Source organism: Lagopus muta, chromosome 1 (assembly GCF_023343835.1).
Source record: "Lagopus muta isolate bLagMut1 chromosome 1, bLagMut1 primary, whole genome shotgun sequence".
NCBI lineage: Eukaryota > Metazoa > Chordata > Aves > Galliformes > Phasianidae > Lagopus > Lagopus muta.
In genome coordinates this window covers 193,640,635-193,667,536 of record NC_064433.1, presented here as the reverse complement: position 1 = coordinate 193,667,536, position 26,902 = coordinate 193,640,635, and the positions used below count along the sequence as shown (strand labels likewise).

General features: G+C 50.1%; 1 protein-coding gene across 1 annotated transcript; it reads right to left on the bottom strand.

Annotated features, from left to right (window-relative positions):
• Positions 1-475: 475 nt before the first annotated feature.
• On the bottom strand, positions 476-22,195 carry LOC125695785 (uncharacterized). Its single transcript, XM_048950706.1, has 3 exons — positions 21,960-22,195; positions 16,460-16,609; positions 476-1,116 (listed from the first exon to the last, which is right to left on the bottom strand). Exons 1-3 carry the CDS (start codon positions 22,150-22,152, stop codon positions 476-478), a joined length of 984 nt encoding a protein of 327 aa, XP_048806663.1. The 5' UTR covers positions 22,153-22,195.
• Between the last annotated feature and the right edge of the window lie 4,707 nt (positions 22,196-26,902).

Genomic DNA, 26,902 nt, shown 5'->3' with positions numbered 1-26,902 from the left:
AGGGAGAGCTGTGTTTTCCTGTATTTGTCCTGAGAATGTTTTCATTAAGGCACTTTTTCCTCGTTCTTTCTCCAAGCCTTTGTGCCTCTACTAAGGGTGAAGAGAGTTGATTGCAAGTGTCCCCTCGGGCTTTGTTATTTTGCCAAAATAACAAAGGGAGAACTTGAAAAGCTGTTTTTCCTCTACAGACTGTGTATATCCACCTCCTTCTCCATGCCCTTCCCCACAGAGGCAGTGGAGATGGGCTGGTGAGGCCTGGATAGCTCATCAAGTGCAAGTATGTGAATGTTTGATGTTACCCAGCAACTAGAGGTGAAGATAGTCAGGAAATATTTTGCCTGTTTGCACAATGGCTTTGTTTGATCTGCAGTAGGTTAACCCCACAGTCCCTTCAGGGGCAGATAAGATGAATGCACTTCAGTAGCAGTCACTGGCATGGAATATCACTGCAGGTAAATCAGGACCCAGATGCCCTTCATTTCCTGTGATTCTTGCATCCAAGTCTTCCTGCTTGGAGGAGAAACCATGGCAGTCCAAAAAGCTGAGCAACAATGGTCCAAATAGCCGTGCAGTGATGGTCCAAATAGCCGTGCAATGATGGTCCAAATAACTGTGCAATGATGGTCCAAATAGCTGTGCAATGATGGTCCAAATAACTGTGCAATGATGGTCCAAAGAGCTGTGCAATGATGGTCCAAATAACTGTGCAATGATGGTCCAAATAGCTGTGCAATGATGGTCCAAATAGCCGTGCAATGATGGTCCAAAGAGCTGTGCAATGATGGTCCAAATAGCCATGCAATGATGGTCCAAATAGCCGTGCAATGATGGTCCAAATAGCTGTGCAATGATGGTCCAAAGAGCTGTACAATGATGGTCCAAATAGCCATGCAATGATGGTCCAAAGAGCTGTACAATGATGGTCCAAATAACTGTGCAATGATGGTCCAAATAGCCATGCAATGATGGTCCAAATAACTGTGCAATGATGGTCCAAAGAGCTGTGCAATGATGGTCCAAATAACTGTGCAATGATGGTCCAAATAGCCATGCAATGATGGTCCAAATAACTGTGCAATGATGGTCCACAGAGCTGTGCAATGATGGTCCAACTAACTGTGAAAAGAAGAGGATTAGTGTTGCCCTGGCACACTGTGGAAGGGAGAATTGCAGCAAGCACCCTGTATCTCATCTCCCCCGTCAGAGCAAAATAATTTGTGTGTGTCATCAGCACAAAATTAGCCCTGAGCACATCTTCACATCGTCATGGAAGTCAACAACAAAGTCAACTGGGAAGATAAATGGGTGGGTTTGTAGCTGTTGGGAGAAATCAATTAGGGAAAGTGATGAGCAGAAGCAGAACTCCCCCCACACAGTGCCTTTATATCCCATCAGACAATCCTCTACTAAAGGGGCAGTATTTAAATATAGATTTATTTATACAGAAGCAGAATGTGACATCAGGTGTACGGTCAGGTTGGTCACACAAGGTAATTCCTTTTTCCTTAAGGTCTAAAAGGTGCAGTCAAGCCCTAAAGCAGGCAAGTGGAGAACACCTGGGCAAAGGTTAACCAGGGTTTTGTTATCACAACCCCATCTCCCTGTGCAGGTGGCCTCTCTGCCACCGTCCTGCAAATCAATTCCTCGGGAGCAAAGTATGAGCATTCCCAGCCTGTGACACTAAATGCAGCACAGAGGGTTTTTTTTTGCTTGAAGGACGTTTTGGGGAGAATGTTTGAGTTTCACAGGGTGAGTGCACGCAGGTAGGGATGGCAGGGTTTCCCCTGTGAGACCTGAAAAGTGCCTGGGTCTCAGCCAGCCCGTTTTGGGTATGGACATGTAACAAGGAATAAATCGGTCCCTTTTAGAAGCAAGGACTTCCATCTCTTCTGGATCTTCTGCAAACATCTGTAGTGTTCTTGAAAGAGAAGGTTGACTTTCCAAACAGTAAAGTTAGTGAGCTAGAATCATAGGACCATTAAGGTCAGAAAAGATCTAAGTTCATCGAGTCCAGCCACCAACCCTTTGCCACCATAACCATTAAACCAAGAAGTGGGCTGCAGGAAGCCCCAGTTCTGTTCAGAAATCAGAGAGGCAAGATAAGAATTGTGGAAGGGGAGATGGAGGGTCTTCAGGTCGGTTCTCAGGAGACAAGAATATTTGGAGGTGGCAGAAGGAGCCTTCAAGGTGATAGTGGTACAATGGCAAGGTGAGGAATGTCCCTGGGCATCAAGGTTTCTCAGGAGGCAGAGCACCCCGTGCCCTCATTTCCCCATGAAGCCCTACAGGACATTGCCCTGTAGCAATGCTTCATTCAGATCTCTCCTGGACTGGCACCACAGTCCTGCAGAGAGCTTGGCTGGAGAAACACAGCCCTGATCAGCCCATCCATGGCCTCACGGATGGAGGTGAGGTGGGGAGTGCTGCAGCCATCAGGTTGGATATCAGGAACAATTTCTGTGCAAAAAGAGTGTAATGCATTGGCACAGGCAGCCCGGGAAGGCGGGATCACTGTCCCTGGAGGTGTTCCATAGGGATGTGGCACTGAGGGATGTGGTCAGTGGGCATGGTGGGGTGGGTTGGGGTTGGACTCGGGGATCTGAGAGATTTTTTCCAGCCTGAATGATTCCAGCATCTTGTGCTGACATCTTAATTGACACTGACATCTATTGCCATGAAGGGCATCCACAGCTGAGCTGGTGTGTCTGTGCTCTGGTTGGTCTATGGTGTGCCTGTGTGGGTCTTGGTCCCACAGCCCAAGCTCTTAAACTTTTACTTGTTGGCTTATTTGCCCATATTAAGTACACACCATCGGAAGTAATGAACCCATTTACAACCCTCAGCTCTTGCTACCAACCAGAGCTTAGGGTAAATCCAGGTCTCTTACAGGGAGCATTAGGATAAAGCCCATATTATCTCACTTACCAGCCTTCATTACCAGAACTCTGTGAGTGTTGGAGATATTCATGGCCATGTTCAATTAGCAGGGCAATAAAATAAGTATCTGTGTGTAAGTCAGGACTAAGGGCTGCCCTTCCAGCCTGGCAGAGCATCAGACCACTGGCCTCTTCCCCATCTGCCCGAGGTCTGCAGCTGGCCTTGCTCAAAAAACACGTGCTGGTCGACTACAACCACATGCTGTCAGCAGAAGGAGTGCATCTGGTGTCTGCAGGAGGATGTTTAGAGGAGGGGAGCATCTTTTCCAATGAAAAGAAAACCAAAGAGACTGAAGACACTGACTCAGCTAGCTGCTGGGATGCAACGCATCCCACGACATCTGTGTGTCTTCCAGGTACCAAGGAAGGGTTTCTATCCCTTTTCCTCCTCCTTCTCCACACAAACCAGTGTCAAACAGGTATACAGACGGGACAGGTCTTTGGTCCTGCTATTCCTCCCACAGTGCTCAAGGTTCAGGAGGACAAAGCTGGACCACCCCAAGGTGGCTGCAACCCCAAATCACACAAAGAGATGACTTAGGATCACACTGTTGCTCTTTTGCCCAGAGGAGCTGCAGGTGCCCCATCTCTGGAGGTGCGCAAGGCTGGGTTGGGGGGATCCTGGGCAGCCTGATCTGGGGGGCACCCAGCCCACAGCAGGGGGTTGGAACTGGATGGGCTTTAAGGTCCCTTCCAACCCAACCATTCTGTTTTTCAGTGATTCTGTGATCTTTTTCACTGTCTGGTGATTCCCTGAATGAAGGCAGATTAAGGAAGGAAAATCCAGCCCTGAATCAGTAACTGGTGGCAAACAAAATAATTTCAAGCCTACAACTCTTCTTGTGATATACCTATCTGCTCACTGCTGGTGTGTTCAGATAGTGGGAAAATGTCAGGGCAGGCAGGTAAAGTCATCTCTGAAGTAATTATTCAAAATGTCTGTATTTAGTAGCATTTCCTAGATCCTAGATGTGATCCACTTCATAAAAAACATGGGAAAAGACTATTTTTCATCTTGTGAAGCAAGGTTTCCCTGCCCGTGTGAGAAGAAGCATGGGATGCCCCAGATACCAGAAGCCCAAGAGGAAAGGATGAGGATGAAGGCTAAGATCCAAAACCCAGGTAGGTTCTGCTGCTGGAGCTCCCGTCCCATGCAGCACAGGATGGGGAAAGGTGTGGGCTCATGGTGCCAACACACAGATCCCTCCTTATTGACAAAAACCATTGCCGACACAGTTCCCTGCAGGAGGACTTTCACCTGCTCCAGCCTGTGCAAGGCTCTGACCACAGGAATATGAGCGTGGAGGGGACACATTTAAACACAGATAGATGCACAATCCCCTTTATAGACATGCACTGGTCCAGTTAATATTAAACAGCACCTTTAGGTGATACCTCCCCATTTCTCCAGTCCGAGAGGAACCAACCACATTCTTCTCATAGCTTGTTTGCAGGTAGCTGAAACAAAATCTCCTGCCACAGCCCTGACCTGTATCCCCGAACAAAGCATCCCTTATTCAGTGAATAAGCAAAGGAGAACATGGGTTTTCAGATTATCTGCATCGCAGCGTTCCCTCGGACAGGGGGACGGAAGGTCTCTGTTTGGTGACCCAACAACAGGGGCTTTATCACTGGCAGGGATGAAAGGCCCATCACAGCTGCCGGCTCAGCCCGTCCGTGACAGAGCGTGTTTGCACAAACAATGCTGAAATTAAAACCCCGCAGTTCAAAACCTCGTTGTCTGAAAAAACGCTTCATGAATCCACCCCCCTTTCTTTTCTAATAAAAAAAAGTGATGTGTTTTCTTCCTGCTGCGATGTAAGGTAGTTCTGCGTTCATGCTGGCCGTGCAATTGGTGGTAAATGGCTTTTTGATGGATGAAGTGCGTGTGGGGTGCCCACGAAGTGGCTGAGGGCTGGGCCCAGGGAGTGGTGGTGAATGGAGTTCCATCCAGTTGGTGATGAGTGATGCTCCCCAGGGGTCGGTGCTGGGGCCTGTCCTCTTCAGTGTCTTTACTGATGACACGATGAGGGCATTGAGTGCACCCTCAATAAGTTTGTGGATGACACCAAGCTGGGGGAAGTGTGGATCTGCCTGGAGGTAGGGAGGCCCTATGGAGGGATCTGGGCTGGCTGATCACTGGGCTGAGACCGGTGGGATGGAGTTCAACAAGATCGAGTGCCAGGTCCTGTGCTTTGGCCACAACAAAATTCAATGCTACAGGTGTGGGACAGTGGCTGGAAGCTGCAGGAGGAAAAGGAGTTGGGGTTTATCTGGCCTATCAGGATCTGAATGTAAGATATGGGAAAGACAAAGTCATCCTTGCAGAGCTAGCCAGCTCCTGGGCTCATGGAGAAGATTCTGAGCAGAGCGGAGATCAGAATCAGAACTGCTTTTTCCCAAAAGCAAAATGAGTCAAAGGTCAGAGCTCCCCTGTGTGCTGCCCATCCCTCCCAGGAGCAGCTCAAGATTTCTGGCCCCAAATCTTCCAAGGAGATTTTTCCCAGACGATTCATAGTGTCACATTAAGAGCTGAGACCACCCAGCTCTTCCCAATGCTCCATTTGTGGTCTCTCATCACCAAAGTGCCATGCTCACAACCCACATGGGCTTATGTCTGTTTTAAAGCCCAGAGTTCAGTGATCTCCCAGAAGAAATCTAAGCAAGGTGTGAAATAACAGGAGGATGCAAAGAGCCTGGACAAAGCAGGGATGTCATTCTGCAAACCAAGCTGTACCAGCAGAGCTCCTGCTACTTCCTCACGGTCACCAGCAGGAAAATGGAACCACCGGACTGGCTGCACTGGTTGGGCCAGGATTAGCTGCAAAAGCTTCTTATCCCCGGGCTCCCATGGTGCCAGGGCTGGATAAAACCCAAATGAACATCAGTAATAAGCAAACAAATTCCTAATGATGCAGGAGGGGCAGGGCTGGGTGCACAGGTAGGCAGAGCAGAGATGACTTTTCAACCTGTGGTCAGGGCAGGGTTGGGTACAGCGTCATCAGAGCATCCTGTATTCCTAATGCAAGAGCATGGGCTGCACCCTGGCTGCAGGACAAGACAGCGTCCTATTAATTGATTTCTGCCAACCTCAAAAGTTGAAAAGCATTTTGCCTTCATCCTCTGGGCTGCAGAACGCATCCTCCTCTTCTCCAACCATGCTGGGCTCCACGGAGCAGAGGGCTGATTCATTCAGTTACAACAGATTAAAATAGCTCAAGGATCCCCATGTTCAATGCAGCAATGTTGGGGACAAGCAGGAGGGCACTGAAGGCATGCTCCATACATCGTGCAATAAGTCCAGACCATCTCCCCAGCAAGGTTTGGACTCACCCAAAAGACAGTCAGCCCATGTAAAAATCCTCCCTTCAATCCAGTTTTTTAACCCTCCCAAAGAGCCCATTTGGACCTATTTCATAAGCTGTCTCACAGCAGAGGTGAATCCCAGCTGAGGTGTGCAGCTGCTCACAATCCCAGCAGCACAGGAACTTGTTGGTCTCGTCTCTCCTCCACCTTTCTGCTCCACCTGCCTACATCCAGTCCCTGCATAAAGCATCCCAGCCTCCCCGCCTTCTGAAAGCATGATGAGGGCAGAGAAAGGCCTTCAGCATCTCCCAACATTCTCCTGGGGCCAGACTGCCTGGAATTCTGTTGGTTCCATTTTCAGCTTCCCCTCCTTTCCCTGCTCTTTTTCCTGCTCTGGATACTCTGCAGCGTTTCCAATGCTTTAAAAGTACCTTTTTATCCTCTCCTTGAGAATCCTGCAATTCAGAAGGGCTCGCATCCCATGGCTGGGCACCCCAAGTCCCATTTGGGGTGAGCAGCCACCACCAGAGTGCCATGAACCACGGGAACACCAATGCAAATCCTCACTCCGACCAGTACAACTCCACTCTTAGGGACAGATTTCCCCCCTGTTTGCAGGACAGGTTGGAGAGGCCACTGCAAATTTGCTTTGAACATGAAGTAGCGTCTGGGGTGGAAAGGTTACAACAAAGACACTTCCAGGATTTAAGCTTAACAAGAGCAGCAGCCACTAACAAGCTGTGCCGGGTTGTGCCGCTGTAACGAGGAAAGCAAATATTATGTTACATAGGCATAATGAGCTGCTGCTGCTTTGCGACACCGGGCCCATCCAGAGAAAAGCCTCCTTAAATAGTTGGGATTGCTCTGAGCAGCACCGGGGTGAGAGGAATAATATCTGGGGTGGGGGGGGGAACACACCCCACATAACAGCATCTGTGTGCTGGGTGGGAAGCAGGGAGCAGCCGGCATCTCCCAGCCACAGATGGTTCCCATCAAGAGGATTTTTTTTCTCGTTAATCCCAAAACAAGCTTGAGCTATATTTTTATTTCAGAGTTAAGAGAAGGAAAAAAAAAGAAACTCCAGCGTGACCCCTTGTTTTTCTGGCCTCGCTCCCTGCTTGGCCTCTGCTCTGAGCAAGCAGCGAAAATTCATTTCTTGTTAGGGCAGGTCCAAACAGAGACCCTGAGACCAACAGCTCCTGGGTGGTTCCCCCAGCTCTTCTTGACCTGCAAATTCATCCTGTTAAAGCTGGAAATGAGGGTGGAAATCCACCTCACTCCTCACTCCGTTACTGGTCTTAGCCAGAAGAGAGAACCTGAAAGAAATATTGGCTTTGGAGCAAGCAAGAGATATTCTTTAGTGTGTCCCAGGACAGGTCTGTAAGGGCAGCCAAGGGTTGTGGTTAGTGGCACACCTCTCCAGTGATGCCAGGTGCTATGGTTAATGTCATTCCTCTCCAATGAGGAGCTCTGGGCCATCTGAAGGGGTTCAGGTGGAGCAAGGCCAGGCAACATCTTCATGGGGTGACACCTCTGGTCCATGGTCCCTGCAACTCCAGGTGGTGGTGGTGTGCCCCTGACACCCCAAGGGGCTTAATTAATAGGAATTCATCTTCAGACAGATCTTCTGTCCCTGGCATTTGCACCATCATCACCATCATCACTGCTCCTGATGAAGCTGGACATCCTCCCCTCCCTCACTTGCACCTCCGCGCAGTGACTCACAACATCATCAGATTGAGACTGGGCAGTGTGAGGAGGAAAACATTCCATCCATCCTCTCCTGTGCCTCAAGGACACGTCAGAGGGCACTGAGGACATGTCAGAGGGGTGGGGATGTCAAGGTAAGCTCTTCTTTTGGACAGGGAGGTACAAAGGTAAGCGATCTGCTCTGGGAGTTGCTGCCCAGTGTGGGAACAGCTTACCAACCATCCAGCCAGCCAAAGCAGGACCTGCCCTCCAGGACAAGCTCTTCTGGCTGAGAAGAGCCAGGGATAGGTTTACAGAAAGGGATTTAGAGATGAAGAAGAGGATGGCTAAACCAGCATTGATGTCATGCTTTGAGTGTTGGTGCAGAGCTTGTAGAGCGAGGGAGCGTGGCTGCACAAATCACAGATTTCAGCACAGACATCAGGAGACAATTATTCCATACAAGGATAAAAATAAGTGTTTTCTGCAGCAAACAGCCCTACTGAAAATGCTGCCAAACTCTCCAGTCTGTGCCCACCCACTGCAAATCCTGCTGGAAAATTATGGAGAAACATGCATTTGTTTGCCAGGATGAGGTGGTCTGTTCTCCTGGAGATCTGCAATATCCGTGGTCACCCTGGAAAAGCTAAATGGTCATCCTAATAAAGATATTCTCTCACCACACTGCGGGTTGTGGGGATGATGCTCTGACCTTTCTGCCGTTGGTGTTCATGCCTGGCTAAATCACTCTGTTAATTAAGTGAGAGCTAAGACTTTTCTGTATTAACGACACAGCTGGGAGCTCCAGTGTCCTACCTGCAGGTGAAGCCTCCAGATGTACCCATGGATAACTGTCCTTTCAACAGCATCTCTGCAGCATTTGTCTTGCACCATGGCTTTAGTGGTGCATTGTGTTTTTGATGCCATTGGACTACATTTGGAGCAAGGGATGCCCTGGGGATGTGGTACAGCTGAGCCCAAACCAAGACCAACTGTGGCCACTGAGGTTTTTTGTGGATTCTCCAGTGCCTCCATGGGTTGTGTTCAAGGGTTGGGCTCATATTTGAGTCCAATGGGTCGTTTATATCTTCTCTCTCTCTGCACCCAGTTTTGCAAAGCTTGGAGATGGTTACTGCCCAATAGTGTGGCTGAAATTGGTCACAGGCACCCAGAGTGGGTTGGATGGGACAAAGATGTAGAAAGTGAGCCCACCTAAGCCTCGTTTTCCCTTTGCAGGAGAGGCAGGAAGGCTGCATGGCACTGCACCACTGCCCATCTCTGACCATGAGAGATTACAGACATCCTGAGCAGAAGGATTGTAGGAGTCAATCCCATGTAAGCCTTTCTATTTAAAGGAATAAACTACCCAGGAAAAGCAGGCTAAGATTAGAAACTCACAGGATTTCCTCAAGTTCCAGCCATCGGGGGATGGTTCATGCTTCTCCCAGCGCTCGAAGCCTGTGCCCCAGCAGAGCTAAGCACAGATTATGTTCTGCAGCTCCATCACAGAGCCAGAGCCCACGTTCAAAGCTGGTTTAATGCTGCTCCTTCTCTTTCTAAACCCTCTCTGGCATTGCTTGGTTGGCAAATAGTTTTTCATGCAGGAGCGTAATGGCTTTGCTGGAGAGGCACAAGCAGGGGATGCTTCCTATGAAATGCATGCAATGAGCATCTCCTTGCAGTGTACAAAATGCTTTTTGTTTCCTGTGATGTGCTGGGGATTTGGCACTCAGTTCTGTTCTGAAACCAAAATAATAATAATAACAACAACAACAACAACAATAACAATAAATTAAACCACGGATTTAGATTAAAAACCAAAACCAAACACAGAAAAACAACAACCATAATGCACTTTGTGCCTTACTGGTTGGAGATTGGGCAGTCGTTTGGAGTCCAGGTTTGGTTCCTGGCTCTGCTGCTCCTCTCCAGCCTGGGAGAAATGCCAGCCTAAAAGATCTCCCTTTATCTTAGAGCAAACATAAATACGGAACCCTGGTAAGCACGATGCAAGTGTGCATCCAAGGGAAAATCCAACCATATAACAAGTTCTGAAGGAAACCATTTTGGCCAATAAAAACAAGTCATGACAACAGATTGCTCTCACTTCTCAGTTTTAGGGTGCAGCAGTCCCACCCCAAAACCAGGGACAGGAGGACCTAAGAGGTGCTGCAGCCTTTCTGGGGACGCTCAGCCCTGCGGTGCTTCCTCAGTGAAACAAAACAAACACCAAAGAGCTGTGAGATGACACACTGTGCCTTTCCCATCCCAGCACCGCAGCAGGGAGGGAGGCAATGCTGGTGGTTGCTTTTTCCAGGCATATTCGTGACTCATCCCCTCCGTGGGAGTGCTCCATCCCATTTCTCCTCCTGGAGTTGTCCAAGTGTCCAACAAGGAGAAGATGTGAGTACAGAGCAGAGATCTCCTCCGGCCCCAGCCATCAGCAGCTGTGCTGTGATGTGCCTCTGTAGTATCCAGGTGCCCTCCCAGCTGCCATGTGTGTGTTTTAGAAAGGATGAAGGGTGAAATAATGGAACAGCAGGGACAGCTGCCCTTGCAAGAGGTTTGGATGACTGCACATTGAGGGAAAGGCATCTTGTGTATAAAATGTCCTGTTGACGGTGATAAATTGTCCCTAGGTGCAGCCAGGGCTGGGCAAAGCACACAGAGTGAGGGGCCTTGACCCACCCAGGAAGCTTCAGCTCATCTGAGCTTGTGAACAGCTGGATATTAGGTAAAATTTCTTCTCCAAAAGAGTGGTCAGGCATTGGCACAGGCTGCCCAGGGAGCTGGGGGAGTCATTGCCAGGTGGTCCATGACTCTTGGGTGGCCACATTTTGGGGTAAGCTTGTAGCCCTCGCTCAGTATGGCTGCAATCACCCTCCATCTGCCTCCATCTCTCCTCTGAGACAAGCAGAAAACCCAAAAGCATCTTACTGTGCTCACACTACACTACAGCAGCTCCTAATGTGACCCAAGACCTGAACTCCGAGTGCTGCACAACTGCAATCAATCTTCCCCATTTTACAATGCTGATAAAGGTCTAGGATAGCCTAAGTGTCAAGCCTGGATTTCTCAAGGGGAGCATAAAAGGCAGTGTGTGACACTTGCTTGGATGTGATGATCTCAAAGGTCCCTTCCAAACAAAGTGCTTCTATGATTCAGTGGAAGGAAATCTAGGAAAGCAGAAGGTGGGAGGGAAGAAATTGAAGGTGAACCTCATTTGCAGCACAGTGTCAGTGAGGTCATCAATGGAAGCACACAAACAGCAGCCAAGTGAGCAGGATGGCCCTGCCTTGAGCGAAGCCCAGTGTTTGCAGCCCTAGCCACAACTTGTGCTGGCTGGGACATGCCTGACTTAATGCTGGAGGGATACATTCACCAGGAGACACCTTCCACGTGAGTCCACAGGGTTGAAGCATGCCTGAGCTATGCTGAAATTACAATCCTCTGTTGAAACCATACAAAATTCAGGGCCTTCCGTGGTTTCATCAGATATTTTCAGTGAGTTTCATCAAAGGCTCAACAGGAATTTGGGATTGTGGGTGCAGTCTTCAGTTGCAGCAGAACACGCAGCCTCACCCAGAGGTTGCTGGACTCCTCCTGGAGTGAGTCTGCTTTTTCTTGCTGCCATAAATTGATCTTCTGATGTGATGCTCAGAGTCCTCCTCCTGCTTAGCCATCACCCAAGGTTGTCCAAACTCTGCAAAAGTTGCCTCAAAGTCAGATTTTCCCCCTACGTGTGTTTATTGCCCCTTTCCTCTACTGATTCCCTGTGTATTTATGGGCAGTAATGCCTCATCCTTTGCCTTCCTAGACTAAAAAAATGCTCATGTGGCAATGCAGAGCCTTCAGAAAGCAATGGGGATGTAACAGTAGACAAGGAGAAGGCTGAGGTTCTTAACTACTTTTTTGCCTTTGTCTTTTCTGATAACTGCTCACCACACAGCCCTCAAATGTTTGGTTTGGCAGGAGGGAATTGGAGAAGCAACATCCCTCCCACACCTGTTTTTAAGAAGAGTACAAAACCTGTCAGCCTCACTTCTGTGCCGGGAAGATCATGGAGCAGAGCCTCCTGTGAAGTGATGCCATGGCACATGGAAGGCAGGGAGGTGATATGGGAGAACCAGGATGGCTTCACCAAGGGCAAATCATAGAATCATAGAATCACAGAATCACAGAATGGCTGGGGTTGGAAGGGAGCTCAAGGATCACGAAGCTCCAACCCCCCACCAATGCAGGGCCACCAACCTCCCCATCTCACAGCAGCCCAGGCTGCCCAGGGCCCCATCCAACCTGGCCTCCAACACCTCCACGGATGGACGGGGCATCACAGCCTCTCTGGGCAGCTGTTCCAGCACCTCACCACTCTCTCTCTAAACAACTTCCCCCTGACATCCAACCTCCAGCTGCCCTCCCTCAACTCCAAACCATTTCCCCTTGTCCTGCTGCCATCTCCCCTTTCCAAGAGTTGATTCCTCTCCTGTTTGTAGGCTAAGAGTTTGCACTTCTTTTTGGAAATGCTGCAAGAGAGCTCTTGCAGAACCAAAGTCGCAGTGCAAGGGATGAGCTGTCTGCAAGAGAGCAGCCCCTCTAGGGTACAACTTCACAGCCTTTGGCCTCCTCTGGAGGGAAGAGCTGTCGAAACACTGGAAAGTATTACACAGCATGGGGCAGCACCTCCTCTGGCATCGCTCTGACCTTAAGATCAGGTCAAGCAAGTCTTCTCTCTAGAGAATCATAGAATTGCAGAATCACTGCAGTTGGAAAAGGCCTCCCCAATCACAGCCCACCCCACCATGCCCACATCCCTCAGTGCCACATCCCCATGGTTCTGAACACCCCCAGAGATGGTGACCCCCTAGTCCCTAGGCAGCTGTGCCGCTGCATCACTACGTTTTGGAGAAGGAATTTTCCCTAGTATCCAACCTGAGATCCCCTGTGATAATTTCCTATTGGAACAGAGAGTATTTATTGCAATCCCAGCCCTACCCAGGAGAAAAGGCTGCAGGTATGACAGGGACAAGTCCCCATCCCATGGGAAGCCAGCTGGCATGCATTGTATTCACCAGTTCTGCAAAATGCACCAGCTTTGCCCCCCCAGCATCCTGTGCAGGCACAGATTGAATGTCAGTGGAAAATAAATCCCTTTAACAAGCGTGCTGGGATGGATCAGCTGACAGTGTTTGCTCCAGTAAATCTCGTGGTCACACAACCCCCAGTGTGCAGCAGTGGCTGTCAACCTTTTCCATTTATAGGACAGAACAGGAGCCAAGAGGATGGAAATAAAGTGTTTGCAAGCAAAAGGCCATGGGGGTTAGAGGAGGAACAGCAATCCCCACAGACACAGGCTGTGGCTGCAGGGAGGCTGACAGGGTGGGAACTCGGACATGAAACAAAGCTGATGGAGCATCTGTAGCTGTGTCTGATTCATCTTCTGCACTGAGGTCGGAGCAGGGCTCTGGGCACAGGGAGAAGAATGCTGGGGCTGAAACCACCTCCCCATACGCCCAGTGCATTTCCAGCCCCATATCTCCTTGTGCAGGAGCAGAAAGCCAGCCCCAGGATGAATCACTGGGATAAAGCAGAACCTGCCTTGACAGCAAGACCCCGAGCTGCTCATCCTCAGGATCCTGCCCTGCTTATAAGCTGTAACAATGAATAACTGATGCCTTCAATTCTCCCTTCATTCAGCAGCTCTATGCAGGGAGCACTGTGTCCTGAGGGGTGAGCGCCTCGCACCCTGAGCTGAGCACACAGGCACTCAGATGCCTGGCAGATCACCTGCTGACAGGCTGTGCTTACCCTGACAGGCTTTAATTGCTCTGTCCTGGTTGTATATGGGGTGAAACATCGTTTCAGCTGCTGCTTGTAATGCAGGCCGCCGTCAGGGAGGGCTGAGCCGCTCTGCAGGGGGTTCCTAACCTCCAGCAACTGCAAAATGAATACAGGAGGGAATCTGCTCCCAGACCTGATATTTCACTTAAAATGTCCATTTCCTGAGCATGAGATGTTTTGTGTCAAACCTGTAGGTGCTTTTATCAGATTGATCTGTACGTTTTGTTGGCATTTGCATGGACACCAGTGAGTCTGAGGGTTGCTGTTGCACAGTCAGGCTTTGTTGTGCATTCAGACAGCATCTGCTCTCCAGCCAGGTCAGATCATAGAATCAAACACCCCAAGCTGGCAGAGACCCACAGTGGTCACTGAGCCCAACCCCAGGACACACACAGCATTCCCAAACCTAACCCTATATCAGAGCAATGTCCCAGCCTCTCTTTTCCCTCCCAGAGATGATGAGAGTTGAGAACATCCTCTGGTCAGTGGGACAGTGGAAACATGTGAGATGATAGGTGATGACCTTTAGTTGCACCAGGAGAGATTCAGGTTGGATATTATGGTAAAATCATTCTCCAAAGGAGTGGAGATGCACTGGCACAGGGAGTGGTAGGGTCACCGTTCCTGGAGGTGGTCCAGAACTGTGAGGACGTGGCACTGAGGGTCAGTGGGCATGGGAGGGTGGGTTGGTGATGTTAGTGGTCTTTTCATAGAACCACTGAATGGTTTGAGTTGGAAGGGACCCCTAAAAGCCATCTGGTCCCACTCTCCGCAGCGCACAGGGACACCCACAGCTCCATCAGTGCTCACAGCCCCATCCCCTGGCCTTGGGTGTCTGCAGGGATGGGGCACCAACACCTCTCTGGGCAACGTGTGCCAGTGAACCTGTTTCAGGTTTTCCAACCTTAAAGATATCACGATTCTATGATTCTAAGACTGCCCTCTGCAAGAGGATGGGATCCTGCTGCTGCTTCCAAGGCCAGAGAAGGGAACGGGCTCCCTCTCCCTGTCCTCGGGTGGAATAGCAGCATAGACCAAAGCTTTTAAAGCTAAACCTGAAGAAGAAATATGGGATGGCTCTGGACAGCCTGGTCTGCTGCTTGGCGACCCTGCAAATAGCAGGGGGTTGAAACTAGATGATCACTGTTGTCCTTTTCAACCCAGACCATTGTATGATTCTATGATTTCCTGGCATGCAGGTCGGACACCCATTCGATGCTGGACTATTTAGGATTCTCAGCATCTGGAGGGGGTGTTGGCAGCTTGGGGTGGGCTCTGGGCTCATCTGATAGACCACAGGGCCCCATCTGCAGCAGGCAGCCCAACACCATGGGGGGAAAGTTCTGCTGGGTTCCCACCTGCCCAGGGCTTACAAGGAGAGCACTGCAACCTGCTGTGCTGCCCTCACATCTGCAACCTCATTCTCCCTAGCACTGAATTATAGAATCATAGAATTGTTCAGGTTGGAAAAAAACCTTATAGATCATCAAGTCCAACCACAGCCCAACCATACTACCCTCACTCCAACAACCCTCTGCTAAATCATGTCCCAGAAGCCGAGATGAGGATGTTCCCCTGCACAGAAGCAGCTGCTGCTGCATCTCCTGCGCTGTCTTTGTATCCAGGATGAAGCCAAGGTGAGGGCAGAAGGAGAAGGGATGGGAAGAAGGGTGTAAATATTTTATGCTGCAGAGATGGAATGGATCATTCCTACTGTTTGTAGTACCAGTCAAAGATAAGCAAATTAAGTAAAGCAAATTAGTCATAACCACTTGGTTACTAAAGAAAGAAAGAGAGAGAGAACAAGAGCCCAGGAAAGACCTCCATGAGGTCTGAGAGGGCACCAGGAGAGGTCAGATCTCATGGAGCTGACAGGGGAGGGTTGGGGAGGGTGAGGGAAAGGCTGGGCAGCGGGGGGAGCTCCAAGGCCATGCTGTGAGGATGGGACTCAGTGCTCTGTAAGTTCAGAGCTGTGCATGGGAGCCCTGGGAGCCAAAACAGCGATGCCACTGATGGCACTGGGGACTGAATCTGCCCCAGGCTGCTTGCTGCCTGCCACTCTCATGGCAGTGGGGTCTGTGTGAACAACAAGATCTTCCTCCCAGCTCTCTGTTAGCATCTGCATCTCCTCCAGCCTCATCTCCTCTGTCCTTGCTATTTTTAAATCTATTTCCGCTCCTCTCTCCTTCAGTGCAGCCTTTTCCATCCGCTTCACTGACACTTCTAGTCCGGAAAATCCTCCTAAATGTAATTATTCTCCCATATGTCAGCCCTGCCAGGGATCGAAGGAAGCTTGGAGCAGAAGGACTGTGCAGTTTTTGTGGTTTTCCATCATTTTGGATGCATGGGAAGCTGCTGTCCACCAGCACACACAGCAAGAAGTGTATTCCCAGGGCAGGATCTGGGGTATAGGACTGGGGCTGGGACAGGCAAAAGGAACCTCAATAGCCATACAGACTGGGGGAGGCTTTTGCCTTGATTCAAGCCCTAGGGCAGTGAAGGGGTGGGTGGCATTAGGATACATTTTCTGCCTATCTGGAGCACTGAGATTCTTCAGCTAACAAGAAAACACAGGTCGTAAGGTCCTACAGAACCACAACACGGTGACGTCTCCTTGCTTCTCCAACACCTGATGTCCACAAAGCCTTATTTACATCAACTCTACACCATCCCCCTGCCCAGTGACCCACCTTCAATGCATACAATCATGGGAGATCCAGGAAGCAGTGAACTGCTCGATGCAAAGGTATGGGGTGAGTCAGTGGCAGAGCCTGCAGGCGATCCATTGCGCATCCCGCAGCTTATGAACTTGCCTCCAGCAGCTCCTATTATTCCATTAGCTGGAATTAGGGAGAAAACCATTGTTAAATAGCTAATTCATCAGAGACAGACCTTTACGCAGTGACTAAATTTGAGGTTTGTTTGGAAAGTGGAGATAAACGTGAGGAAAAAATACTATGCAGTCTTGATGACTGTTCTTTTTTAAATCTGCTTTGTCTGAAAATTGTACTTCAGGCTCCATTTAGCCCCTTTTTAGCCTGGAAGATTAGGGAAACAAAAAAGAACCCGTGTTTCATTGAAAGTAAGTATAGTGGCTTTCCCTTTCTGCTACAAAACTGAACCAAACAAGGAGTTTGATCTCCTGGAGTGCCCCAGGGTCAAAAACTCCACTCCTCCCAAAACAGTGCTTGTATCACTAGAGAAGGTTTGTGCAGCTGTTCCACCATCAGTAAAGAGAGATTTCTAGCTCGTGGTTCTGCCCACCGTGAGCTGTGTGGATGCCCTATGGATGCTGCTGTCATCACTGATACCACTGAAACATCACTGGGGTGTCCCTCTGGTTTGCAGAGGAGGGTGAAAAAAACAGCTGCATCCACACCTAGCATCCCATACCCACCAGCATCCAGCTGCTCATCTCTGGAGATGCTCATCAGACTTGCGCCCAACCAGTACCTTCCAGGAAACCCAACACAGATTCAGCCACCCGTGTGCCCAGGGATGGGGGCTGGCCCCATCCTGGAGAGCCCCATTTTGTGATCTTGGTGATCCCATCGGTGGCTTCCTAGACACAGGGGTGCTGCTCACACCAGTTTGTTTTAGTGAGGTTGGACTAAGAGCTCCCCATCAACTTTGCAGTGCAGACTGGAAACGCGAGCCCCCAGCACTCATGCACTGCCCCATCAGCCTCTTCTCACTGCTGCATCCTCACCTTTACATCTCACTCCAGCTCAGCTCCTGCTCTGCAAGGTACATCCCAATTCCCACTGAATTCAATGCTTGGAATGAATCAAGCACGGGAGATTTCCCCACTGAGGCCAGCTTTGCCCCTCGAATCATTTTCAGCAATTATTCCCAAGGGGAAAAATCCAGATGTTTCACAGAATCATAGAATCACCATGGTTGGAAAAGACCTCCAAGACCATCCAGTCCAACCATCCACCACCACCATTTTCCCACTGAACTGCATCCCTTAGCACGACATCTACATGGTTCTTGAACACATCCAGGGATGGCGATGTGCTCCATCTCAGCTTCATGCCAAGAGGTTCCCATCCCTTGGGAGAGGCCCATGTATTGAAGGAGAGATGGAGAAATGGTTTTTCCTCTAACTTGTGGCATTGTGTCCAGCTGGAGAATGGGAAAGGGCTAAGAAAAAAAACCACAAAACACAACCTTGAGAAGTTGAAAAATAAAACAAGCAGGAATAAAAACGGGAGAGAAAAGGATGGGGGGATTGCTGAAAAAAAAAAAGGAACTTGGCCTGGAAATGAGGCACTGCTTTGCACATCCAGCATGGCTGTGCAAACTGCAGTCAATGGTTCTGCTGGGTACAACCGTCACCAACAGATGGCGGAGACATCAGAAGTTTTGGGTTTGAGTGTTTCCCTTTAAATGAAGTGCAGCTCTTGGTCCATGCCCTGACCTATTCGAGGCTCCAGAGCTGCCTTGCATTCTTTGCTGCTGCTTCTCTATGTTCGGGCAGCGAATGAGCTTGAAATAAACCCCAGCTGGATGGGGCTGAGCCAGAACCACGCAGGAGAGGAGGAGGGCGGGTCTGAGAGGCTTCAATCCACATTTATCTTTTAACCACATCGTTCTCCTCGGATTCGAACCAGGAGTAATTACAGGGGGATATGAGACTTGTCCTGGAAGCCAACAGAGTCCAGAAGTGCAAACAGTTTAGAAAGACGGGCTCCATTTGTGCATGGCTGGCAAATACCCAGCGTTCCTCTGGAGGTGATTAGGGGTGAGACAACGGTCCCCATTCATCACCTCCTCCTACTGTACCTCTCCTCTGCCTGCCTGGCCACCTCTGCTCCATGCTGAACAAGAGACCTTGTGTGCAAAACCCGAGTCCATCAGCGCCGACGCCTCCTCCGGGCTTTGAAACAGCTTTGCATGCCACGGGTGAAATGTAAGAGAGGTTTCATTTGCTGTGCATTGGCCAGCAGCATGAGCTGTGCTGCTCAGAGGTGGAGTGAAAGGGGTCGAAGCAAAGCAGGGCATTCAAATTGGAGAAGGGGCATCGATCGTGGTTCTGTGGTGCTGCAAAACACGAAGCGGGTGTCTGTCCCTGCCTGGGGTTCATGCAGAATGACCAGAAGTGGGAGAGAAGATGAGATGCAAAAGCTTCTCCTTGACTGTCAGGGACCACACAGCTGCCACAGATCTGTGGATGGATGGAGATGCCTCCGTGACTCCCTATAGAGCACTCAGCATCCTTTTGGAGTAGGGATGCAGCACAAACCAGCACAGCTTTCACAGCACAGGACACCTGGCTTCTGCTCTGCCCCAGCCTTGCAATCCATGCCTCAGTTTCCCCAGCCCTTGAGGCTAATCAGCCTCACTTAGCTTTACAAAACCCGGAAATCTGCAGCTGCAGACCTTGCTGTGTGATGAGTCAGATGTCCCAGCTCACAGCTGCTGAGCCCCATGTGGCTGTGGCTGCCTCCATGGGCTGCATTTGTCACTCTTCCTGCAGCCACGAGTATCTGAGTGCCTGAGAACCCATGAGCTTCTGGACCCGTTTGGGAAGATGGGAAACCTTCTTAGGTTCAAGGCTTCTGTAAGCAACAGAGCTCCACCTCCATTGGTATGGTACGAATGAATGTAACCCCTGGTCTTTGCACTGAAATAGGGAAGGAGAAAAAAAGCCAGGGTGTATTTCCCTGCAGTGACCAAACTGCCTGTCAGCGCCCACAGCAGCTAATGAACTCTAGGAACAGCTACTTGCCAAGGCTCGTGCTGCCAGGACAGCTGAGCACAACAAGGTTTGGCCACGTGTTTTGCAAGAAGTGCTGCATCCAGTGGCCAGAGGGCGATTTGCAAAGAAAAAAGCAAAGAAATGTTTGCATTTGGATGCATTTCTGTGCTTTCAGCAAAAGCTGCAGGCAGCTGGGGCTAATTTTAAGATGGGAAGCAGAGAAAAGTTCACTGGACGATCAGCAGCATTCCTCCCTGCAAGTCATAAAAGAAGGAAAATGGAAATCTTGCCGTGGCTTTTGCTTCTAAATTTAACACAGTTCTCCCCGAGGCACAAACGCAGCTCTGCACCACCAGCAGCACCAACCCTGGAACTTTGCTAGGATGCAGATCTGACCCTGGAAAAGTCGTTAACATGGAGGTGCAGCCACTTCACATTCACATCCACGTTCACATTCAATTCACAGATGACACTCGCTGACGTCGCTCTGCAAGAATGCGTCAGGGTTGCATCATGTGGGCTCCTTGAATTTTCCAGCAATTCTGCCCACTGCTGCTTTTCAGCCAGGCTTTCCCTTCAGATCTGTGCAGCAGCTCTCTGTCAGTGTATTTTCAACAGGCACAGACATAGTTTGTCTGTTGAAGAATAGTATGCCTTGGAGAAGAGAAGGCTGTGGGGAGACTTCATTGTGCCTTCCAGTACTTGAAGGGAGCGGATAAACAGGAGGGGGAACGGCTGTGTGTGAGGGTGGGTGGTAATGGGACAAGGGGAATGGCTTGAAAGTGAGCCAGGGGAGGTTTGGGTTGGATGTGAGGAGGAAGTTTTGGAGGCAGAGGGTGGTGAGGCAGTGGCACAGGTTGCCCAAGGAGGCTGTGGATGCCCCATCCATCCCTGCAGGCATTCAAGGCCAGGCTGGATGTGGCTCTGGGCAGCCTGGGCTGCTGGTTGGTGATCTGCACACAGCAGGGCTTGGAGCTGGATGAGCATTGAGCTCATTTGCAACCCAGGCCATGCTGTGATTCTATGATGTCAGAGAGAAACACATCACTGAATGCATTAAATACTACGCAATGCTACACATCCATCACACGCTGCAAACTGACTTCAAAAATATTATTGAAGATGCAGAAAGCACTAAGAAGCTCAGAAATTTTAGCTCAGCTGGGCAACCCTCATTGACACCAAGCACTGTTTGTATGCAGGGAGCACAGATGCTCAGCAGTGCTGAGCTCCATTCAGCACTAATGCTTGCTCAACCCACCACCATTCGGTTCTTCACCTCCACAACTGCCATCAGGCTCTTCATCTGGCTGAATCTGGACCCAGCTCCACGGCAAGGTGAAGGGACACCACTGGCTGGGAGTTAGAAGGTTCTGCCCCCGAGGGTATTGGGCACAGCCCTGAGCTGACGGAGCTCGGGGAGCGCTGGAACACTGCTCTTGGCCATAGCATTTGGGTGGTGCTGTATGGAGCCAGGAATTGAGCTCAGTGGTCCTTGGGTGTCCATTCCATTGCAGATATCCAGTGGCTCTTTGTGACATTTGATGTGGTGCAAAGCGTCACTGCAAGCAAAGCTGTGGCAGCTCAGATCTAAGGGCACAAGTGGTTTGGGTTCCACCAGATCAGCAGGGAGTGATCACCGGGGACACGGCAGGTGCTGGGATCCCTGTGCAGGATGAAGCCCCTTCCCCAGCTGTACCAATCTGGGCAGCTCCTCCGTTGTTTGCATAAGAGCAGAAAAGACCAAGAGGCTGCCAAGACCCCTCCTGAACATCCTTCTGCTTCCATATCCGCAGCACGTGGGCGACAAGCAGTGTACGTACTGTTTGTTCCTGTTGGACCTCTGCCCAGAGCAGGGGCTGCCGAGCCCTGAGTGTGTCTTTCCTTGGATACATCCCTCCCCTTCTGCTTAGAGCCCCCAACAATGCACAACGCAGCCCCAGCCCTGCCCTGAATTCACCCCCCATCCCATCACCACCCCTGGCGTTCTGCAGTTCAGCAAACACAATGTCTAACAAGCCACTCACTGCCAGGGACACCAGTAAGATTGCTGGGGCCCAAACCAGGCTGCCTTTGTGATGGTGACACACGCAGTTGTGCACATTGCCTGCTCACACATGTGCACACGTGTGCGTGCACTGAGCCCGCCCCAGTGTTGTGCTGGAAGCTGCAGATTGGCTGGCAGAAGATTTGTCTCCAAGCTTTAGGGGCGTTTCTCCTCCAGAAGAAATGGTTTTCTTTTACATCTCATTTCCTCCTAAGAGGCCTGAAATGTTGCTGCACTGCAGGGGAGGGGAGGGCGATGTGGGGCTGTACTTTGACAGCTTTAGCCCAAATCTGAAGCTGAGGCAGAGAGCTTGAAGCCTTCCCACTCCTTCTTGAAAACAGGCAGCCAGGAGCAGCCGAGCAGGAGCTGCAACACTGCAACAGATGGGTGCTGTCAATGGGGAAACTGAGGCCACTGCATCCCAAAGCATTGATCTCACCTGGCTCTTGCAGCTGAGAGGTGGCCCTGGTGTTTGTGAGGCTGATGCAGCTGGAAACTGAATTGCTTGCTTGTTTCTTTTTGGTTAGTTTTCTTGTAGAAGGGAGGGATGAGGAGCACAAACAGCTGAAAAGGGAAAAGAAGTTCTGTTGGGAACTTGAAGAAGCAGCCCAAGGAGATGAGGGAATCACCATCCCTGGAGGTGTTCAAGAAACATGCAGATGTTGTACTGAGGGACATGGCTTAGGTTGGAAATATTGGTGCCAGGTGGACGGTTGGACTGGATGATTTTGGAAGTCCTTTCCAACCTCGGTGGTTCTGTGAGTCTATGACTGGGCTTGGCTTGGCCCCAGATCAAAGCATGGGGCCTGATGGGTGCTCCCAGGAAGGAAAACCCCCACCCTAAACTGCAGCCACCTGCAAGGACCCCACCTCCTATTCTTTCTGTTCTTTTCCCCACTGCACAGGACAGGAGCCCAACCTGGACTTGCTTCAGGGCTGCCCTAACGCCTCCCTTTCCATCCCAGAGCACCAGAGGAATTTCCCACCCTCCTCAACGTGTTGGCAGGGGACCCTGTGGATTTTGAACTTTTCTGTGGAGCATTAAGCAGGGATTACAAAGCGGGATCAAGGGAGTCTCTCTCTCCTCTCTGCCCTGCAGCAAAGCAGCAGCTGGGGCCTCGCTGGCCTGTCCTGCCCTGTGTGTGCATCACAACATTCCTGCCATAATCGTGGGTGCGTGACCTCCTCCAGGCCAATCAGTTGTTTTTCTCTTCCTCGTTTTCCTCCATCACATTTACTGAAAGAGCTTTCGCTGACCGTCGCAAAGCAGAGGATGTGTGCATCCACAGGGCCAAAACTTGCACTTTTAGGGCATGTAAGCCCGTCCCAACACCTCCCATAAGGCATCCCCTTGCTGCTGGGTGGCTGCATCCCGCCTGTCCTGCTCCAGGGTTAACAGAAACGAGCTTTGCTCATTGCTGTTACAAACCAGATGGGCCAGGGCACACATCCACGGGACTCGCAGCCTTTCAGCTTCACTGCCCTCTTTTGTGTGCTGTCTGTTCAGACAAAGCAGGTCTCTCTCAGCACCAGCCAAAACAGGAGCTGGGCACGGCTGCAAACCAAAGGGGGAAAATCATAGAAGGGCTGCAATGCTGCATCAGCCATGGCTGCTTCCAGGCTCCATCCAAATCCATGTGCTCTGGTTTGGGAGAGGTTTTGCTGATGAAATTGGGATACATGCAAGCTCCCAAACAGTCTCAGATAATCAGTGATAACACTGCTCCTGAAAAGTCTGAGAAGTGGTCTGGGGAGAGCTCAAGTGCTGCAGGAAGGTTTGAGCTGGTCCAGGAGGGATTCTTTAAGGCTGGGGTAGCTTCTCCATCCATTCCTGCTCCAAAAACAATGCCCAGGAGCGGGCAGAAGAAGCAGTGCAAAGATGGAGGAGCATTCACACTGCTGAATCACAAGCAGAGGTGCTGTCGCAGGGACACACAGTTTCACACCACACATCAAGCTGTGCCCCAGGCTTGCTGCATTGCATCCTCTGCAGGGAAATCAGATGCACCTGGGTCAGGGCAATCCCAAACAGAAACACAGGTTGGGTGACGAGGGGATGGAGAGCCTGACCAGGGCTGGTCAAACACTTAGCCAAGCACTGGTAGAGCTGCCCAGGGAAGTGGCAGAGTCACCATCCCTGCAAGTGTTCCAGAGCCATGGAGATGTGGCACTGATGGCCAGTGGGCATGGTGGAGGTGGACTTGATCTTACTCTCTTCCAACCTTGATGGCTGTGTTTCTATGACAAAGCACTGCCTGGGACCTGCTTTGAAATGACCTTCAGTTGCCTCCTACCCCGCTCCATGCTCCCAACTGCGGGATTAGTGAACAGTTTTATCCCTCAGCCCCATTGAATCCAAGAGGTATCAGAAGGGACTCGGTATCTCCTCTAGAAACGTTTCTCCTTGCCAGCCTTGCTACAGACCATGCTTGCTCCTGGAAAGCAGAAATCCTTCACCAGCACTGTCTCATGGCAGCTTAGAAGATGCCAGACTCTAATGTGGAAAAAGAAGGTCACCTCAGCCTACAGGAACAGTTAAACGTACACAGAGCTGTGAGAGTTTATATTTGAGAAGTTCTGTCCAAACAGCAGGGTCTGGTTTCACTTGCTGTTGTAGGACAACAGCACTCCTGTGATATATCAGCGAGTGAATCAGTAACACTGCTTTAAAAAAGCCAGGCCAGCCAACCACAGCAGTGCTCACCCATTTGCATTACAGCTGCAGGCTGTGGGCAGGACTCCCAGCCCTACCCCAGGGTCTGTAGTTCTGATGCAATAAATCCTCATCTCGTTTAGGCTCAGATCCTTAGCACAAGATTTGTATTTTTACAATCATTTTGTTACTGACTGTACCCAAGCACCTGAAAGAAGCATCTCCTGCAGCTCACTGGGATATAAACCAAGGATTTTGCACAGAACAGACACTTACAGCTATGGAATGTGGCTTTTTTTCTTCAGTTATTGAGGACGTGCAAACATTAAGATGATCTTAGAGGTCCCTTCCAACCCAAACCATTCTATGATTCTATGATTTGATTGCTCTGTATGACTGGGTTTTTTTTTGCTACGTGTGTATTATCATAGAATCAACAAGGTTGGAAAAGACCTCCAAGGTCATCCAGTCCAACATCCACCCATCACCAATACTTCTCCACTAAATCACATCCCTTGGTTCAACAACATTGGCCATCCCTTCCAAGTCAGTGGACTGAAGTGCCTTTGGCCACTATATGCATCCAACAGGCACATGTGAAACGTGGGTAAATTTAATGTCTGTGCATTAAATTGGCAAGAGTTTTGCTGAGGAACTGAGCCAGTAATGGAATTGTAGAGTCATTAAGGAAAGCATAGCATTGAGAATAATGACTTAACAAAACAGTTAGGACTTCAGGGTGAGAACTATTGCAAAAAGCAACTGAAATATCATAGAATCACAGAATGGTTTGGGTTGGAAGGGAGCTCAAGGATCACGAAGCTCCAACCCCCCACCAATGCAGGGCCACCAACCTCCCCATCTCACAGCAGCCCAGGCTGCCCAGGGCCCCATCCAACCTGGCCTTGAACACCTCCAGGGATGGACGGGGCATCACAGCCTCTCTGGGCAATATCAAAACTAATTAATTTAATAAAAATTATCAAAATTAAGCAACTCACAGGCCTTACTGCAATGCACATTAAAACACTTCCGATGGAAGTGTTTGAGGAGCTCCACAAATCCCTGCTTACATTTATATTCTTGTGCTACACTCACTGGAAGGAAGAGAACACACACTACTGCCAGCGATCACAGACTGCACCCACACAGCAGCAGCAGTGCTGAGACATCACAGCAGCCCTCAGTAGATCTTAAAACGAAACCTCTCCATCCCCAGGGGCACAACCACGCTGGAAATAGCTCTGCCCAAAGAAATCCACACGAGCAGGCAGGCGGGGAGGAGCTGTGCCTTTTGGCAGCCGGGCCTTTCATTACGGAGCAGGGAGGACGGAAGAAGGCAACTCCCAGCATCGCTCCCCCTTCCCGCTCCTCTCCCATCCCACCGCCTTCCGATCTCCTACGTGGCACTGTGGGGGCAGGGAGAGCCTCTAAGCCTGGCTGCACACAGAAAGCACTCCACGGCAGCAAATATATCCCCCTGCCGTGATGCAGATCAGCCCCATTCCTACTGCTTTTGCCTTGGAAAACAGGATCCCGACTGGATTTGGGGAGAACGCGCTCCTTTTCCGCATGTGCACAGCCCTAAGTGCGGTTATCCAAGAGCAGAGCAGCCAGGGTTGTGTTGTGTGGGGATGCATTAGGAGTGCAGGGCAATTAATGATAGCATGAAAGGGGGGGCAGTAGGGGGAAAAATCAGGCAAAGGTTTGTGCTGGCTGCCTGTCCTCAGTCACAAAGAGCTGTTTTTATTCAAGTCCAAATTCCCCTTATGGAGGCAAGTCTGTTATAAGTACTCTGTCAAAGGAGTTTAATGCTTGAGAAGGATGAAAAGCTTTACAATTTATTTTAAGTGTTACTGGGAAGGGGGAAAAAAGAAAGACATCCTTACCCGGGAAGTGACTAGACAGAAGGGTTTGAAGGTGGAGCAATCCAAAACCTGGCAGAGGAAAGCAGCTGCTGCTGGGAGCTTGAAGGAGCTCTTCTGGTTTCTGAGCTGGTACAGATCAGCACCACTTCCCATGTGGATTGATTGCTTGTAACCAGCAACTTCTTTTCTTTCATTCCATTGTAATAAAGCTGATCCACATCCAAGAATTCAAGCCCCAGTCAAAGAAAACTGCTCCAAGTGTACACTGGTGTGCAAGAACGTGATGCTCAAGGTATTGCAGAACCTTCTCTCCCCATGGATCCTTCCCAGAAGGAAGCCAACTTCCACACATCACCACCATGAGGTTATTATCATCAAATCATTAAGGTTGGAAAAGACTTCCAAGATCCCCAAGTCCAACCCCAACCCATCCCTCTGCCCGTGTTCCTAATCCTAAGGCACCTGCCTGGATGCACAATGCCCAGGGAAGCCACCAGCTGGAAATGCAGTTTGTTCAGGTATTTCTGCACACACACGTCGCTGAAAAATAAACAAAAAATCACATCAAGCCAGAAATGACTTCCAGCTTGGCACCCAAAAGGTCGCCCAGGGAGGGGGACCTTTGGCACATTTCCCTTGAACAGATCTTGTGCAAATAACACCGCGTGGATCCATTCAGCTGTACTAAAGGCTGTTGGGAAGGGCCTTCTCTCAGCCAGAAGCAAACAGTTGGTGAGCAGAACAAACCTGCTATCTGCTGCTGCTGTGATCCAGTTCTTGTTGCTGCTGTAAGCAGCACTGTCAGAGAAAAACACATTCTGGGTTGCTATCAGAGCTGGTGAATGGCAGCTGGGGGAAAAG